Genomic DNA, 18,361 nt, shown 5'->3' with positions numbered 1-18,361 from the left:
CTAGCAAAAAAATATACATCAGATTTAAAGCTGCTGTGAGGAGCTTTCAGTTTGTGTGGAAAATGTAAACAAGTGCAGTTAATCGCTTCATCTGACACTTACCCCCCGCCAGCGTTTTCAGACATTAAAAATAACTATATAGAAATAATCAATCTGGTCGCTGATGGTCTGGTTTGCTTTTGTTGGTCATAAAGAGTAATCAGAATAAATTTCAGTCTGTTTCATAACCAGATAAAAACTCCTCACAGGAGCTTTAATTTCACATTTTAGATGGAAGTGGGCCATTAATAAAAAAAGCGTCACACTCAAATCTGTGCAAAAATCTTTAAAAAAATTCGAAAATCTTCATCTTTTTCTATTTTTGAAACGGAGGTGGGCCAAAATATATATATTTTTTGATAGATAGAGAGATAGATGGGCAGGCGGAAGGAAGTAAGGAAGGATGGATGGAGGAGGCGGTGGGTGTGTCCCTGTGGATGAGTGACGTGCTGCTGGGACGCATGCCCCGTGCGCACTGCGCGTCCTGGCCTGTCAGTAGCAGCCAGATGGAAACGTAGGCAAGTGAATTTGGTGAGGTCATGTATTTTTAAGCCGCACAACGGAATAAATCATCCATAACCGGCGGCATAAACAAATAGTCCGCTGCTCCGGAACGTTTCACCGCCGATCGGACCGCGGGGGAATCGATACTTTGATTTAACGACAGAGGTAAGATGAGGATTCGCACCTCTGCTGCTCAGACGTGCTTATTGTTTGGCCGTGGGGGAGGGTCGAAGCCGCTGTGTGCATGCTGCTCTAGCGACGTGGTTGTTGTTACAGTTTGTTACATTTTAGCGTCACGTACGTACCCAAACTGCTCCCTTTTCCTGTCGCTACAATGTGAACCGTCCAAACGCAGCGTTCGCACATAGATTGAGGCAGCAGCTGCTGTTGCGTACTGTGCTTCACAAACAGGCCCTGTCATATCTCGATATGGCTGTCTGTCATTATCGCTGCAATAATGTCTTCCTGAGCCCTGTCCGGCTTTTTCAGGCTGGTATAAACGGCTCTTTGTGAAGCAGCAGCAGTCTATGGAGTCTAATTCACCTGCTAGCTACCGGACAAGACGAGGGAAGGGGCGGGAGGGGGTCGTATGTCCAAGGTTAACACGCTGACATCCAATGAAAATAAATAATGGGTGGATCGATAGTGGTCCTCTATTTGTGCACGAAAGATGTAGCGAGGATTTGTTTCTGTGTCTTTCTCCGCCCTGCTGACAGTTTGCATGAGTGGATTGAGGGGGGCGGGCTGTCTCAGCTTTGGGTTGGGTGCACACAGCGTCACATATGAGGATAATATGTGGCAGAAGGTATCTCATCCATAAAGAAGATTAAAATAAAATAGTTTTTTTCCCCATCTGCTGTTGGGTGATGCTTTAAAATTTGGAGATATTCACATGGTATTCTACATATGGAAATAATATGATCCTAGTAGATATGTGCATGTGTAACTAGCCTTAATGTGGGTTTATGTAAAGGTATGTTGTGTTATAGACAAGAAAGCTGCACCGTATTATATTAAACTGTCTTAATATGTGAAAATGTATGTTTATTTCAAATTATTACACATGTTAACCGTCAATTTGCATTTGTAGTTTGGAGGGAAAATGCTGTATCTGCTTGTGGTTGAGTTCACAGCTGCCTAAATGAGAATTATATGACAGAAGGTCTCATTTATAAAGGAGATTAAAATAAATATGTGTATTGCTGAGATTTTTCTGTATTTTTTTCCTCATCTGCTGCAATGAATGCATGTAAATCAGGGGGGATGAGATTATATATACCCATGGGAATAGTTTTACCTTTATTCTAGTTATGTTTGTGTGTTAATAGTTATATATGTGATGTCATAGACATGGAAGATGCACCATAGCATATTGTATTAAAACCAGATTTGTTGTCATTTTTTAGCCTTTTGCAATTTTAATTACTTATTTGTAATGCTGTATGGTATTTGTGCATTTGATTGTATTTCAATGTGTAGTTTAATGTGGTGTTATGATACTGAAAGCTGCATGTAAAGGCCCAACGAGGGACAAGAGTTCAAAGCTATAAACGCATCAGTTTCATACTCTGATTTAGGATTATGTTAAATTGCATCGCTCCTATAAAGTACAATAAAATTCAATATAATATGCAGTATGTTTGTTAGAATTGGTGTCATTTTTAGTACAACATACGTTAACCAGCATGGCCAGTGTGGTTCTGTAATTGTCCTATAAGTAATGTCCTTGGAAGCCATTCATTAAATCGTTAGCTTGAAGCAGCCGGTTTAGCGAAGCCAGAGGTGAAGTCATTAGAAGGCGGTGCACTCGAGGAATGACCCTTCCTGCTGTGCTTCCACTTCTGCAGGAGGAGGTGCACCAGGCACCTAAATGTGTTGCAGCTCCCTGCGTTCAAATCCATCCCGGAGGTCCGGACCTCACGGGTGCTGCATGAGACTACTGATGTGGCTGCTGCATTGCTTGTAAATACTGCAGCTGACACATAACTGCATTCTAATGGTGAATAATTGATTTCAGAGGAATTTGTTGATGCAGCATCAATACTGGTTATTACCCAGCAGGGACAGTAACATTTACACTGTGAGACTAAAAGATATCCAGCGGCTAATCAGCCTGTGACCTGAATTATTCTCATGGATGGCCATTATAGCAAAATAATGTCCTTACAGAGCAGAGCATGTAACGGGCAGATCTGCACACTGACTGCAAATCATTCAAGTGTTCTTAACTCAAACAAGCGTAATTGTCTTCCTGTCTGAAATATAAAAAGAATCAACATGTCTATTTTCATGTTGTGAGGGAGGCGGACATTACGAACGTCTTTGTGACGTTGGAGGAACAGAAGGAGCGCTGACTCATTTTATTCTGGCAATTACATCCCTCATATGGGCTGTGTGTCGGGAGAGTGGAGGAACGGGGAGGGCGATTACGTCGCTTACATAAGACCTGAAGAAGAGGAAAAGGGATGTGAGAGCTTTGTCCTTTTTCAGATTTTAGCCTGTTTTGGTTTGAATGAGAGGTAAAACATGTTCGGGAACATCACGATCACAAACTGGGATCTCTGTGTTGCGTCTTATCTGGGCTCACAGCCTCCTGGTGCAACTTGACCCAGTTAGCATGTGCCTGTGGAAGACCTGCCTGTAGAACTGGGCTGGGGTCCAGACACACAGGAATTAGCACCGGGCTTGGTTTTCCAGTGTGACAGATTCACTCGGAGAGTCATGTTTCATATGATGGAGTAGACCTTCCCTGTTGCCTGCTGTTTCTGCCACCACTGCTGATGATATCAAATCTTCCATCCTGGTGCGTTTGCTGAGTTGCTGAGATAAGGAGCTGCAGTGCTCGCCTCAAGTGTGAAATTCAGCACTGTCTTTTCTCCACTTCTCTCCTAATCTGCTTTCCTCCGGAGCGGGGATTTTCTTTTGACTGTCTGATTTTTGGCTCTGCGGCTATTGTGGTGTAGTCGTAGCGCTACAAAATATTTGAACCTGCTCTCGTCTTTGTGTACACAGAGGACATTTTTGGATGCACAGCGAGCAGTGATTGAAGATTTCACCATGAACAAAAACAAGAGAGAAAGAGAGTTCTACAGCCTGGATGTTGGGGATTCGACGTTCACAGTACTGAAGCGATACCAGAATCTAAGACCCATCGGCTCAGGAGCACAGGGCATCGTCTGGTGAGTGTTTGACCCTCATCCATATTCAGTCACCACCTAAAGAAATTACAATATAAACCTTTTAAATGTAAATTGTTCCACTATTTTTATTATTTTGTTGTTGATGTTGATTTATGCTACATTTGTGGCGTCCCTAACTTTGCTCCTCAGCTCTGCTTACGACCAAATCCTTGAACGAAATGTTGCCATCAAGAAGCTGAGTCGGCCGTTTCAGAATCAAACCCATGCCAAGAGGGCGTTCAGAGAGCTAGTCCTAATGAAATGTGTCAATCACAAAAATGTAAGTCTGCAAATATATTCACTCACGTCACCAGTGCAAAACCTTGAATATTAAAGGTGTATACTTAAATGTGTGTGTAACTTCCCCCCACAGATCATCGGCCTATTAAATGTTTTCACACCACAGAAATCATTAGAAGAATTCCAGGATGTGTAAGTAACTACATGTGAAGTGTGGATGTACTTGTGCGTATATAAAGTTGCTCCCACTTTGCTTGAATGCGTCTCACCCGCCTCTGTGAACCGCTTTCTGCTCCGTCAGATACTTGGTGATGGAGCTGATGGACGCCAACCTGTGCCAGGTCATTCAGATGGAGCTGGACCACGAGAGGCTGTCCTACCTGCTCTATCAGATGTTGTGTGGTATCAAACACCTCCACGCCGCCGGCATCATTCACAGGGTGAGTGTCAGGCTAATGCCAGGACAGTGTCATGTAGAGGGACTGTTAAACCTGCCGGGACACTTGACACTGATGTGTGAGGGCAAACGGTCAGCTAGCACTCATTAAGATGATGAATATAGTCCAACAAATACCTTTTGAAAATATATTGGAAATATCAGAGATGGTCCAATAACATTATGAGATTGGCTTTCGGGGAGTAGCAGTCAATACCCCGATCTAAAACCAGAATTTATGAGCCCCCCAAAAGCCAAAAGCAACTGGTTCCAGGAAAATTATCATGTCGTGAGCAGTGAGTTTAATATTAATCATCAGTGTTTATGTTTATTTGTTTTGCGCTGGTATCGAAGGGTCTCTCGAGATCTATTCCCAGACTTTTGGGCATGAATTTGGGCATGCAAACACTGATTATATTATACAACTGTCGAGAAATCTTCTGTTTCATAGGACAGGTGCATAGGAGAGGAGAAAATAAACCAGAATTGCAGGTAAACTCCTGCACACTGCAACTTGCAGACAATGTATTTGCTTGCAATGTCTCGGTACTCGACCTTTATCACGATTGCAAGCAAATAAATGTATTTCCTGCAAGTTGGACAGTGTGCGGGAGTTTACTTACAATTATACAACTGTCGAAATAATACTCTGATTTACAAGATCCGGGATCTGAATAGAGAAAACATGTATCAGAGCATTGGCTGGGAATATTATTTATAAGCATTTCAAATTACCTTTCCTTGAACAAAAATTTCAAGCAGCTTTTTTCCATAGCTGGTGAGAGCCGGCTGTCGACCTCTATAGATAATGTGGATCAATAGTAAGCAGGTTGAATTTGTATGCTTGCTGTGATTTGTATTTGCACCTCATTATAGAGAACAGCTCGAAACAAGTGAAAACTAAAGTAGGATTAGAAACATGCAGCCAAATGTGCATCTAATGACGGACAAAATTATAGATAATTGGTTGTTTTAATTGTGTCATTTTCTGTAAAATCGACATCGTTGCAAATGAGGGAAACATCAAAGATTTTCGAGGCTTGATTAAAGGTTTGGGAAAAAAAAGATAATAAATCAAATCGCAGATAAAGGATTGCTCAATACTGGTTATTTTTATTTAAAAGGATGTCAAACAAAGGCCTTTCAACAAAATTATTCCCAATTATAATGAAAAAGCAGCCAACCTCTGCAAAACAATCAATACTGTTAAATGCCACAATTTGATTCATCTGCAAACTGTAAACTTGAGACGCATTACAAGCAAGCAAATCACCTCAGCGAGCCATTTGTACTGCAGCGAGGCAAGACAGAGAGGTGAGAAATAGGTGCAGCAGGAGCTGGAGCCTGCAGGCGATCAGCTGGACTTCAGACAGGATGGATGATGTCTTTTGTTGTGTAACTTGTAATACAGTGTTGTGACACCCACAAAACAGCTTTTGAAGATGTTGTAATGTGGGGTTTATTTTATCTCAGAATGGAGCAGTAAGGAGTTTCCCTCTTAACTTGAATCAGTAGATTATCTGTCCCTCCATTTAAAGCTTTTTTATAATGTCATTGCTTCTTTTGTCATTGAATTATTACACTTTTGGTGTGTGTTTCTCTGTAGGACCTAAAGCCCAGTAACATAGTTGTCAAGTCAGATTGTACATTGAAGATTTTGGACTTTGGTTTGGCTCGGACGGCTGCCACGGGCCTGCTGATGACACCGTATGTGGTTACACGCTACTACAGGGCGCCAGAGGTGATCCTGGGCATGGGCTACCAGGCCAATGGTTAGTGAATATCATTGCACTATAAAAATGACTGCAGTTATACTATACTGTACAATGTTATTTAACCTTTTAAATATGTTTGTGTTAGATCTATTTTAACTAATATTCACGGGCCTGTGGATTAATCTTGCTCTTAACACTGTGTAAGCTGCATGAGGCTTCTGAACATAATGGGGATTTTTAGTAGTAAGACTGGCCACTAATCAGCCTCCTGCGTGTAACTAACCTGTCGTTGTACCTTCCTCTCACCTCTTACCGGCTTTGTTTACCGTGTTCCACTTCACTAGTGGACATATGGTCTGTGGGCTGCATACTGGCGGAAATGGTGCGCCATAAAATCCTCTTCCCAGGAAGGGACTGTATCCTTGGGTCTTTATACAAACTTAATTTTAAGGGTCTTTGTAAAGTGCTTTTTGCTATGCAGGCTGTCAGATCTTTCCAAGGACACTTTTTAGCTTACAATAGTTTGTACCAGGCAATTCACCATATTCAAACGGCGGCCAATTTCCTCTGACGTCATGCTTATGAGGGGAAGCTCAAATACTGTTATAATGTCGTACTGCTGTGTTTCAGGTTGTGGGTTTTATAAATGTAGGCTATCTGAGAGTTGTTATTACTTCTCGATAAGTGAGCTAAACTAATGTAAGCTAAGTAACTAAGCAGACAGTTCTGGCTGTGTTTCAGAATATATTTGATAACCCATTAGCTAACGGCTAATGCTAGCATTCAAGCACTTTATAGATAACAGTACATTAGCCAAAATGACTTTAGCTTGTAAGTTTGTTAGCTGGATATTTGTTCCAAGCTAATTTATGTTAGCTGGATTTTAAGCCTTTCTTTTTGTATGTTAAACTACCCATCAGTGTTAATAGCTTTTAGCCACTTTCTAGCTAACGGTAATATTATCTATTAAGTCGCAGGATGCTAGCTGTTAGCTGGACCATAGCTAATGAGTAATGCAATATTTTAACTGTTTGAATATGACTGGATTTCCCTCTGAATTTTAACTGTTCATTGTCATTTTATTTGTTGATCAATCTGTGAGCAGTTAATAGATAACGATTGTAAGAAACCCTGAATCAAAACGGCTAACAACCTGGAACGCAGCAGTACAACATTATAACAGCATTTGAGCTTCCCACCCTGACGTTATATAAAATACCTGCCGTGAATATGGTCGATGGGGAATTTGTAATACAGCGCAGTGTAACATTGAAGCTTTTTGGCAGTCATGGGCTGTAAATGTTCATCAACATGTCAGGTTTCATTTGTATCTGCTCGACGCTGCATCGCTCTGTCTCATCTATCTGGCTGATGCTGCACGTTCTCCATTTTCATCCCCACACATCATCACACCGCTGCCATTCTGTCTGCATTCCTCTCTCTTATTTTGTGCTTATTTTTCTCACCATTTTGTTTGCATGTCCACCTCCCCGTCATCTAAACGTCCACCTCCAGTGGATGTATGGTCAGTGGGCTGCATAGTGGCCGAGATGATCAGGGGAAGTGTGTTGTTCCCCGGCACTGATCGTATCCTTCCCCCCGTCATTGATTGATCACTGTGTCATCACTTCATTCTGTGTGAAGAGATCCAACACCATCCTGAGAGTTTCCCTGCGTCACTTTGCCATCCATTTTCCAATTTTCCACATGACAAACATGACGTCAATCATTGCTCTGTTGCTCCCACCAACTGTGAGAACCTCAAGGTACAATAGTTCTGTATGTTGCCTTACATAAATATTTACTCGCTTTAACTTTTCCATATTTTGTCATGTAACCACTGCAAATTACAAGTTATTTTATAGGGGTTATATGTATAAAAAAAAAGTCTGCTTTTTGGACTATTATTTTTTTATGCTAATTAAATGGTTAAAAGCCCAAATAAGTCTGTTTGGAACACCTTCAAATGTGGAAAAATCTAAGGCATGAATACTTATGTAAGGCGCTGTATTAGCTGCATAGGAAATAAGTGAGTGGCTGAATCATTATAGATCATGTGATTGACGTGTGTGTGTAGAGCTATAGGTGTGCAATCCTCAAAGAAAGCTAAATGTCACACTGACCTAACGGTTACAGTGTGTCTGTGGGAGTCAATAGTGTGTGTGCCCTGTTTTTCTTAACACTTACACTTCAGACATTGACCAGTGGAACAAGGTAATCGAGCAGCTAGGCACTCCATCTCAGGATTTTCTAATGAAGCTGAACCAGTCAGTAAGAACATACGTAGAAAACAGGCCACGCTACGCCGGATACAGCTTCGAGAAACTCTTCCCAGACGTGCTCTTCCCTGCCGACTCTGACCACAACAAACTGAAAGGTAGTGCTTTTTCTGTCCGTAAATCATACAGAGTTCTTTCATCAAACCAAAATTGCAAGCGAGGATTTATAGCACAGCAGCATCTTATCTATTTTGTGTGTCACCCCTCAGCGAGCCAAGCCAGAGATCTCTTATCCAAGATGTTAGTGATTGATGCCTCCAAACGCATCTCTGTGGACGAGGCCCTGCAGCACCCCTACATTAATGTTTGGTACGACCCAGCTGAAGTGGAAGCGGTAAGTGGATCGCTGATAGGAACGCGTGACCCCTAAATGGGACACATGAGATTTTAATGATATCACTTAAAGTGGAAAGTTGGCATCGTTCTGGTACCACCAATGTGCCATTAATGACTTTTTCTCCTTCTCAGCCTCCTCCGAAGATCCTCGAGAAACAGCTGGATGAGAGGGAGCACACAGTGGAAGAGTGGAAAGGTTAGACAGTATATTAAGATTCTTAACGCTTTACTCAACGCATCACTTTTCACTGTCAGTTTCAGGGTATTATTTTACCCTCTGGCTCCTGAGGTCACCACAGTGCAAGAACTAAATGTTCTCCACCAGTTATGTTAAATGTGAAATGATGCATTAATGTAGAAATTTAGTTTTACATGTCAAGTAAATTAGCAAAAATTTGCTTTCAAGTGAACTTCCAAACCTGCTGGTTAATCCAGCAGGACATCTATCACAGTAATTACCAACTTCTAGTCACCATTCACGATAGTAACATGGCGGCCATTTTGCTCTGATGTCATGCTAAGAGTAGGAAGTTAAAATGCCGTTATAATGTTGTTCTGTGTTTTACATTTTAAGTTGTATAAAGAAAGGTAATCTGACAATCAGAACTTATAACAAGGTAAAAAAAATATATATTTCAAAGCCCATTAGCTATCGTCAGACAACAGCTAACATTAGCCTTAGATTACTGCCTAGCTAACAACACTGTTCGCTAGTAGCACAAATTATGAAGCGAGTTAGTTTTGAAACATCAACATTTGGACACATTTACTAGAGCATGGGAGTTCAACAGTTAAATGTTGCTGTTATATCGTGTAACACTATCAAACATAAATGTTAGCTAGGAATTAAATGAATGCTAACATTAGCCATTTCCTGCTGGTAGCTAGCTGATCATTTATTGTCTTTTCAGATGCTTGTTAATTAAAAAGCGGTGAAATATTCAGATTTCTTGCCTTTAAATCGATTTCACAAGCCAGAACACCGCATCAAAAGCATTTGTACTACGCACCCTGAGTGTGACGTCAGAGGAAAATGGCCACGATTAGACTATGATGAATTTAAGCTAACCACTATTTATATACACTTAAATTGTATGCAGATGGGATACACCCACAATTAAACAGAAATAGTCAGATTCTATGATTAGTCCCTCTGTAGTGACATGATTATTTTCTATTCATGGAAAGAACAGGAATAAATCCTGTCTAAAGAAATCCGGTATGACGGCCAGCTGATGTTTAGACATACAGACATTGTTGCCGATGTAGCTCTGTATCTCCACTGCGGTTGCCAGAGCGTGTGTGGCATGACTTGAAACCCCCCTTTAAAGGCTCTCAGTGAGTGTTTTCCACTCTGGGGAACCTGAGTCTGTGGAGCATGGGAGGGCTGAGGATTGTGAGTAAATATCACTTTCAGTTGCGCAGCAGGATGAGCTCATCCTAACGCCTGCCAGGTGATAATGACCCCTCACTCATTTTTGAGAAGGGTCACACCAGCATAGCATGTCCAAATTAGAAACATGATGCTGTGTGGACTTTACAGTATGCAAAACACTCTGACTGTACAGAAATCACATACTGCAAAGTTTCCTCTGTCTTTCTTACCCTGTTTAACCTTCTTCTGTTCTTTAATCTGTAGACCTCATCTATAAAGAAGTGAGCGAATGGGAGGAGTGGACGAAAAATGGAGTGATAAGAGGACAGCCCCCTCCTTTAGGTGAGTAATCATTAAACTTTGAGAGATAACAAGTGGTGGGAGGGATATGTTACAGTGATTCAACACTATTTTAGTTTGTTAGCGGGAAATTATATTTATCAATGGACTGATGTAAGCCTGGAAGTGTTTTTACAACGTCACTAGATTGTGACACACTTCATCTGTATGACTGATTTAGGCTAAAGTTCTAATACATTTTATTAAAGTTTGCTGAACACAACCTACTAAATATGTATTTGGTAATTTGCAGGTTTAACTTAGACTAGATGAAGGTAAAATCTGCAACAAATTTGGTTAAAAAGTTGAAATTTGTTCTTCTTCCAAGTTACATAAAACTATTGTTTCAACAGCATTTTAATGTACATTTGTACATAAAGTTTTAAGGCCATAATTAGATATTTCGGTAATAAAGATGACAGGTAAAGATGATTTCATGATAAAAACTAGTCATATTTCCAGAATAAAGTTAGCATTTCAGAGTATTTTGGCAATATTTTGTTAACAAATTCAGGATTTTTTTTTTCACTGAGCAAGAAACAATGCATTGTGGGAAACAGTCATAGCCTGCAGATCCAGATCCTCAGCTTTGCACTTAGGATAGTGTCAGTACAAATAACACTATAGTACATACAGTCCAGGAAAAAATAAGAGACCACTGCAAAAATCTGGTTTTCTCTGGGTCTCCTATTTATAGGTTTGTGTAAAATGAAACTTTATTGTAAACAACATTTCTCCTACTTCTGACTAAAATATGATGACTGTTTAAAATAAAATAAAATAAAAAGTAGTTAAAAGTGCAAATAATGCGAATAATGCAAAGAAACAAGTTCATGTTCATGTTTAAACAACTCAATACTAATGTTTTAACTCCGGAAGTTCAGAAATCAGTATTTGGTGGAATATCCTGTTTTTTAATTACAGCATCTCTGCATGCTCTCCAGCAGTCTTTCACATTGCTGTTGGGTGACGTTAGGTAAATGGACTGTACTTATACAGCGCTTTTCTAGTCTCTGCGACCACTCAAAGCTGCTTTTACACTACATATCACATTCACCCATTCACACACACATTCATACACTGATGGCAGAGGCTGCTACGTTAAGTGCCCAACTGTCATTCAGTTATCACATTCACACCCGTTGGCTATGGAGGGAGCTGGGGATTGAACCTCCGACCTTCCGATTGAAAGAAGACCGACTCTATCACTGAGCCACAGCCGCCTCTTAGTGCATAAATTTGAGCAGCTCGGCTGTGTTCGATGGCTTGTGAACATCGATCTTCCTCTTGATCACATTCAGGAGGTTTTCAATGGGGTTCAGATCTGGACTGGGCTGACCATGACATGAAGAGAGAGATGCTGATTTAAGGAACATTTGGAGTGGTCTCTTAATTTTTGCAGAGCTGTATGTGCGACCATCTAAAGTAGATGTGCATTTAATCCAGGCTTCCCCACATTTTTTAAATATAATTCTATTACTTGATTCTCACAATACGAATTTTTGTTGTCATATCAGGACTTTGTCTTCAACTACTGCGACTAGGACTTTTAGTTCAGTCTTTATAACGATAATTCAGATTTTTTTAACTAACTTTATTGTAGCAAATCGGCCCCTAACTGCACAAAATAGAAAAGTTAAATAACTAAAAGGTGTATATAGCTTTAATTCTTTCACAGGATTTAGCCTTGTTTTAAACTTGATGTCTTTGATCTGCAAATGGTGAAATCAGTGCTTCTAGGATCTTACATTTTAAGCACAAACATGTGCATGCTGTGACTCATCAGGTAACGTCAGTCTCCTGTGTATTTCAATGAAACCTATGCGTTGACGTGTGTTTTTCGCAGCACAGGTGCAGCAGTGATCGACAGCCCCCCTCAGCCCACGTCCTCCTCCTCCTCTTCGGCCAACGATGTCTCGTCCATGTCCACAGAGCCCACTGACCCGAGCAGTGACCCCACCATGACCTCTGAAACAGACAGCAGCCTGGACAGCCACACCTCTCTGGGTGCACTGGCCTGCTGCAGATAACGCACACATACAGTACACATACACACACTTACACACAAAAAAACGAACCTGTCCTCATCTGTGTGTGTGATGGGGACGGTTTAGGCCAATGGAACTTCTCATGCTAGTTTGTAGAGCTGCGCTTTTAATGTACAGTTTGTTTTTATTTCCCCTCCCCTCACACTGCTGTAAATGATTGTGGTTTAAATTGTATCATTATTACTGTATTTTTGCTGCAAAGAATCAGAGTATGTTTTGATGTGAAATGTGACGTATGTTTTGAAAGAGAGGGATCTGAGTGAACTTTACACAGTGCTGTTTTTTAGCTGCCGCTACAGTCGGATACCACGCTGTTAGCGCTGCAATATTATGTTGAGTATATTTTTGAATTGTTCATTTGGCATTTTTGTATTATTTTTAGGGACATTTGAATGACTTTACACCGATTCTCTCTTTAACAGTAGACTATAGCACATTTCATCTTAGATCCAATTGCAAATGGATGATTTTATTTTGATATTTTTCCTCATCTTTCTTGTAGAAAGCGTCCCCTTGGTGTATCCAAGTTATTTCTTAGTATTACATCACCTCTGATTGTGTGCATCTTGACAAGCAGTCAAATGACCTCTTGCCCTGACACTGATTTCTTTTTTACTATAGCATACTGGAAACTGACTGTATTTAAACTTGTTTATTTGCTTAGATGTAATATGTAGGTGATGGTCTGTTGAATGAGGAAGAACAGGGTGAATGTAAGTGACTAGAAATGTGGCAAAGTGAGGAGCCAATGATTGCTGTTAGCGCTGTAACAAGTTAATGTAGGCCACTGGCTAGAAAGAGTGCTGTATTTGGGGGCTGTTACCGGAGACTAAAACTGTGTTTCCACCAAAAGAACCCAGGACTTTTAGTTCTTAGGAGGTCCCTCCAGCTCGATGTTGTCTGCATTTCCACCTAGGTCTAAAAACCTGTTAAGATTAGTTAGTCTGCTGAAGCGTAAGTCGTCTTAAAGGGCCAGTTCGCCGATTTTCAACCTCAGTCCTTTCATGCTAATATGGGGAGCTAGTGTCATTATGGGAGGGGAAAATATCAAATTTGGCTCTATCCGCTTCTCCAATGGGCCCTGGAAAACCTCCGCCAGATTACACGTTTTACGTAGTCTGACGGAGGTAAACTACACTTCCTCAATCTAGGACGCCCGCCTCCGATGTCATGTCTCGTTCAAAATCGTCAGGTTTGAAATGTAGATTGCAGACCTGAAGATATTTTAGACGATCCACCGGTATATTCTCGTTGTATTTCAGATTCTGTACCGCTCTGAGCCGTTGCCTGCAGCGATCAATGTCCTTGACTGGAAAACAGTAGTATTTCACTCCAGCGTCTCTCGCTGGTCCGTTCATTTCAGAGGGAGGGGCGCAATGCACGCTGGGTGTTGTAGGAATGTAGAATGGGCAAAACCACGAGCTGTTTGTACAACTTTCTTCACAGCTATGGCGACAATTTCAAATATTATTGCTTCTATAGATTACAGAGAACACCAGCTTTGAATGACAGTGGCTTTTTCCAGGGGTGAATTGCTCCTTTAATGCTGTACTCAATAATATTCAGTGCCGTAAGTCACACCCTAAAGTCCCACCTGTACCACCTGCAGGGACCTTTTTGAAGTGGTAAAATAAAGTCCCTGGAACTTTATTCAGACCCCGGTCCCTGCCGTAGAAACCCACTGAGTATCTCCTAAAGTCCCTTTTCCCTTGGTAAAGTTCCTGCACCTCCAGTACCTCCGTAAGTTCCCGGTCCCTGGAAATGTTCCTGCAGTGGAAACACAGCTTTAGTCCTAATAAGTCACTTTACCCTTTTTGGCAGGTTCTTTCAGACATTATTCAACTGTCTGATATTTAAGATATTTAATTTAAGTGCCCTTACTCAGTTCAGTGATTTTTCAGTCCTCTCTGTGGCGGATGCCCCTCTCTCTTGTGGTGCGTCTTTCTGAGTTCTACCTCACACTTGCACACAACACACGTTTTTGAAGACACAGTATGTTCATCACGACACACATCATTCGAAAGAAATGCGAGAGAAAAAAAAGCTCCAGTTATTTTCTGTATTTGTTATTTATTTATTTATTTTTAATTTATTTCAAGCTAGGAGGCGTCTATTGTATGTAATGTACATTTCATTCAGAAGTACTATTTATACGCAGTTTGTTTCATTTTCTGTTTGTTTTCTGTGCAATATAACTCATAGATTAGTATAGCCAGTGATTGATCTGTACATTTAACTGTAGATGTATGTATATTTTCTGAGAGTCAGGAAAAAGGCATTTGCTACCTGCCATGATAACCTTTGGATGTATTTGATGGCTCAAATTCCCGACCTGTCCCTTTGCCCTTTTTTCATGGTAGGGCACTCTAGGCAGTAACCCCCCTTAGCATCAGCTCCCAGAATGCACTTTGGGGATAGTGACGCATGTCCCGAACCCTTTCTGGGCCACATCTCAAATCACTAGTGTGGCTCTCTTCTTGTGATTTTTTCCTCTACTCCATCTCCTACAAATAGAAAAGATAGAATAGACTACGCATGAGTTTTCTCTGAGCAAATCTGGTTTTAGTGCAGGTACATTTAGAGGAAAAGAAAGGAAAGCCATTCAGCACTGTTAGGATGAAGCCGCAGTCTTCTGGTGGTTTGACACTGACAGCAAAGAGTTGACCTGTTGTGGCGTGTTTAGGTTGGGCCAGTTGTGTGAATTTTAGCCTTTGGATCTGAAATTGCCTCACTAACAGACTAATTATATACATCAGAAATGGAAACTGTCTACCTTCAACTCCAGCAAATAAAAGAGTTGAATTTTAATGTCTCACATTGTTGTTTTTCTGACTATAACGATTCTTTCAACACTATCTTTTCTAAGGGGAAATGAACAGGGCGTGTAGGGGGAGTCTATACCTCATGTACAGTGCCTTGCATAAGTATTCCTTCACATTTTACAGTGTCACAACCTGGACCATTTCATTTACAAACAAGAGCAAACCAAAAAGCATTTGTTGGACGTACAAATAAACCTGAAGCAAATTGGTTGCACCTGATCTTAGTTAGGGGTTTCACAGTAAAGCACTCAGACCTTATTATATATACAGCCATCCATTATCTATACCGCTTGTCCTGTTCAGGGTCACGGGGGCTGGAGCCTATCCCAGCTATCATTGGGCGAGAGGCGGGGTTAGAAGCTTTCACACTCACACAGGCAAATTTAGAGTCACTTATGAACCTAACAAGCGCCTTTGGACTGTGGGAGGAAGCCGGAGTACCCGGAGGGAACCCAAGCATGCACGGGGAGAACGTGGAAACTCCACACAGAACTTCGAACCAGAACAACCAACCCACTTCGTCCAAACCAGGCTTCAAACGAGGAACCTTCTAGCTGTGAGGCGACAGCGCTAACCACTGCACCACCGTGCAGCCGTCTGAAAACCATGTTCTATCCTAATCATGTCAATATTATGAACTATTTTGTGTTGGTCCATCACTTATTACCCAAATAGAATTCATTTTAATTTGCAGTTGTAACAACATATGGAGTTCAAGGGGGGAATACTTATGCAAAACACATTATAAGGCCTTTTTTCTCTCCTAGTATTCTAGTCAATAAATAATCAGCTACAAGACCAGTGGTGTAATATATCTTTTTAGAGGAATGGTATGAGGAGTCCTTGGTCCAGAGGAGCTCTCGTTTGGCACCGGCACTGCTCAGTGTAGGCACAAGACGGCGGTACTAAAAGGGACACGGTGGTAAGTCGTACTGCACTAGGAGGTATTTGGTCTTAAAAGCTTTGGGGCTGGCTGGTCGTCCCAGTAATCGTGCTCCTCTTTCTCCTCTGATGGACCAGATGAAGGCAGGTTGGTCTGGTCTAGTTGGCCCGTGTTGCTCCTGTGGTCAGATCCCCGAGGGTTTTGAAGAACTCCTCCATCTCTCGCTGGAGGAGAACGTTTCGGTTCTCTGCGTCTTGATGCGCCCGCTCCGAGTTCCTGAGTCGGATCTCCAGCATGTGAAACTTTTTCCTCTCCTGGTCCAGCTCCTCCTCGAGGCGGTTTACCTGGGACTGGTACTTGGAGCAGGACTCCTCCAACCTCAAAGAAGAGAAAGAGGGGTTAAGAATAACATCTTGTGCTGATTTTAAGAGGTTATTTCTATAGGACATTATTCATTCTTACTTGCGAATGCTGTTTTCGTAGCTTGTCCTCTGTTTCTTCAGCTCCTGCTTGAGCTGGGTCAGCTTGTTGTCGAGACCTTCACTTGTTCCGGTGAGATCCTCCTCAGTACCGCTCGCACTGTGATCCAGAGTACTTGTACTGTCCTTCACCTCTGTGGGCCTGTCCTGACCCTGTCCTAATTTTTTATCACTTCCCTCTGGCTCGGCCAACGAGATCTCAAAGGACGTCCAGATGGAGGAGGTGTCAGCGGGCAGGCTCAGACTGGAGGGGGCGACATTGTCATAGGCGGACAGTCTGTGGGATTGGTGGAGGGCTCTGTGGGCGAGGGATGTTTGAGGGGAGTCTTCATCAGAGTCTCTCTGTGAGTCCTTCAGTGAAAGAGTGGTCTCTTTAAGAGAGAGGGTGGAATCCTTCAGGGACAGGGTCGAGTCTTTAAGTCTTTCACCTGATGAGGTGGTTCGCCTGTGAGCTCGGAGAGACGACAGCCCATTCATCAGCCAGTTGCTCCCACCGGCCGCTGAAACATCCCCTGCCGACCCCCCGATCTTCCCCCTCGGACCTGCAGATGCTGCACCGCCCTTGAAGGAGCTCCTCCATGAGGGCAGGGCTTTAGACTGCATACTGGGGCTAACAGCTACCTCACTTCCATCTTTCCCTTCGCTTTTGCTATCTTCTTTTCCTTCCACTTTCTCCTCTGTCTTGCTTTGGCTCTTCCCTTCAGTCTGACCATCCTCACCCTTCTCCAATGTCTTCTCCTTCTCCTCACCCTTCTCCAATGTCGTAACGGGGCTCGGTGCAGACGGCTTGGTCTCTGTAGAAGGGGTGGAAGATTGGGGCTTCTCTTCAGAGGGTTTGGAGCCAGTGCCTGAGGAAGGTTGAGCGTCAGTGTTTTCTTGTGAGAGCCATTCCACTCTGGCACGTTGGATGATACTCTGCTGTTGCTTTGGGGGAGTCTTGGTCCCAGTTTCCGGCTCCTCTCGTTGGTAAAGTTGGACGTGTTCACTGATGAGCACAGTCATTAGGTGCTGCACCTGTGAACTTCCTGTTTATAGTAAAGAAAAAGACTTAATTATACACCTGCTTGAAATGTTTTAGGCATTGTATGTATTGAAAGGTAACCAAGATTATAGCTGCGTTTCCACCAAAACATCCCTGGACTTTTAGTCTTAGGATGGTTCCTTCATCGCATTGTTTTCAACAGAGGTTTAAAGATTCTTGAAGATCATCCAGATGGCCAAACTACTACCCTGCTGGTCTTCAGAAAGCTGTGACTACTCAACCAATCAGAAATGTTCTTAATTTCAAGGCCCACCGCTAAAGTTTCTAGTTCTTTAACAAAGTACTAACCCTGGAGCAGGAACCTTTTGGACCGTAGAAATTAGGCCCCTTGGACTTTATTTAGACCTTGGTCTCTGTGGGGGAATCATCCATCCATCCATCCATCCATCTATATCGCCTATTCTGTTCAGGGAAACGGGGGGGGACTGGAGCCAATCTCAGCTGTCACTGGGCGAGAGACGGGGTACACCCTGGACTGATCACCAGTCAATCACAGGGCTGACACATAGAGACAACTTTTCACGCTCACAGACGATTTAGAGTCACCAATAAACCTAACCAGGATGTCTTTAGACTGTGGGAGGAAGCCGGAGTACCCTGAGGGAACCCACGCATGTACGAAGAGAACATGCACACAGAAAGGCC

The 18,361-nt window shown here is 42.2% G+C and overlaps 2 protein-coding genes across 6 annotated transcripts in view; one reads left to right on the top strand and one right to left on the bottom strand.

Moving 5' to 3' along the window:
• The first annotated feature begins 534 nt into the window (after window positions 1–534).
• mapk8a (mitogen-activated protein kinase 8a) lies at window positions 535–15,298 on the top strand. 3 transcript variants are annotated; one of them, XM_069658324.1, is made up of 12 exons: window positions 535–708; window positions 3,556–3,722; window positions 3,873–4,002; window positions 4,096–4,154; window positions 4,264–4,402; window positions 6,005–6,170; window positions 7,629–7,700; window positions 8,308–8,490; window positions 8,602–8,726; window positions 8,861–8,924; window positions 10,368–10,445; window positions 12,294–15,298. In XM_069658324.1, the coding sequence occupies exons 2-12, from the start codon at window positions 3,601–3,603 to the stop codon at window positions 12,470–12,472; spliced, it is 1,317 nt and encodes a 438-aa protein (XP_069514425.1). In that variant the 5' UTR covers window positions 535–708; window positions 3,556–3,600; the 3' UTR covers window positions 12,473–15,298. The 3 variants fall into 3 exon arrangements, with proteins under 3 accessions (XP_069514425.1, XP_069514426.1, XP_069514427.1); XM_069658325.1 differs by lacking the exon at window positions 7,629–7,700 and adding an exon at window positions 6,458–6,529; XM_069658326.1 differs by having other exon boundaries at window positions 12,289–12,385.
• Window positions 15,292–18,361, bottom strand: part of arhgap22a (Rho GTPase activating protein 22a) — an 18,307-nt gene continuing 15,237 nt past the window's right edge. For all 3 annotated transcript variants that reach the window (XM_069658322.1, XM_069658321.1, XM_069658323.1), the window contains 2 exons: window positions 16,658–17,699; window positions 15,292–16,573 (listed from right to left, as the gene is read on the bottom strand). In XM_069658322.1, coding sequence (XP_069514423.1) covers window positions 16,354–16,573; window positions 16,658–17,699 — 1,262 coding nt within the window. In that variant the 3' untranslated portion in view covers window positions 15,292–16,353. The remainder of the gene's footprint in view (window positions 16,574–16,657; window positions 17,700–18,361) is intronic.

This window comes from Semicossyphus pulcher, unplaced genomic scaffold (genome assembly GCF_022749685.1).
Source record: "Semicossyphus pulcher isolate SPU_LCO1_2020_fin unplaced genomic scaffold, fSemPul1.0.p SCAF_12, whole genome shotgun sequence".
NCBI lineage: Eukaryota > Metazoa > Chordata > Actinopteri > Labriformes > Labridae > Semicossyphus > Semicossyphus pulcher.
The sequence above is the reverse complement of the archived record's forward strand: the minus strand, read 5'-3'. Positions and strand labels throughout refer to the sequence as shown.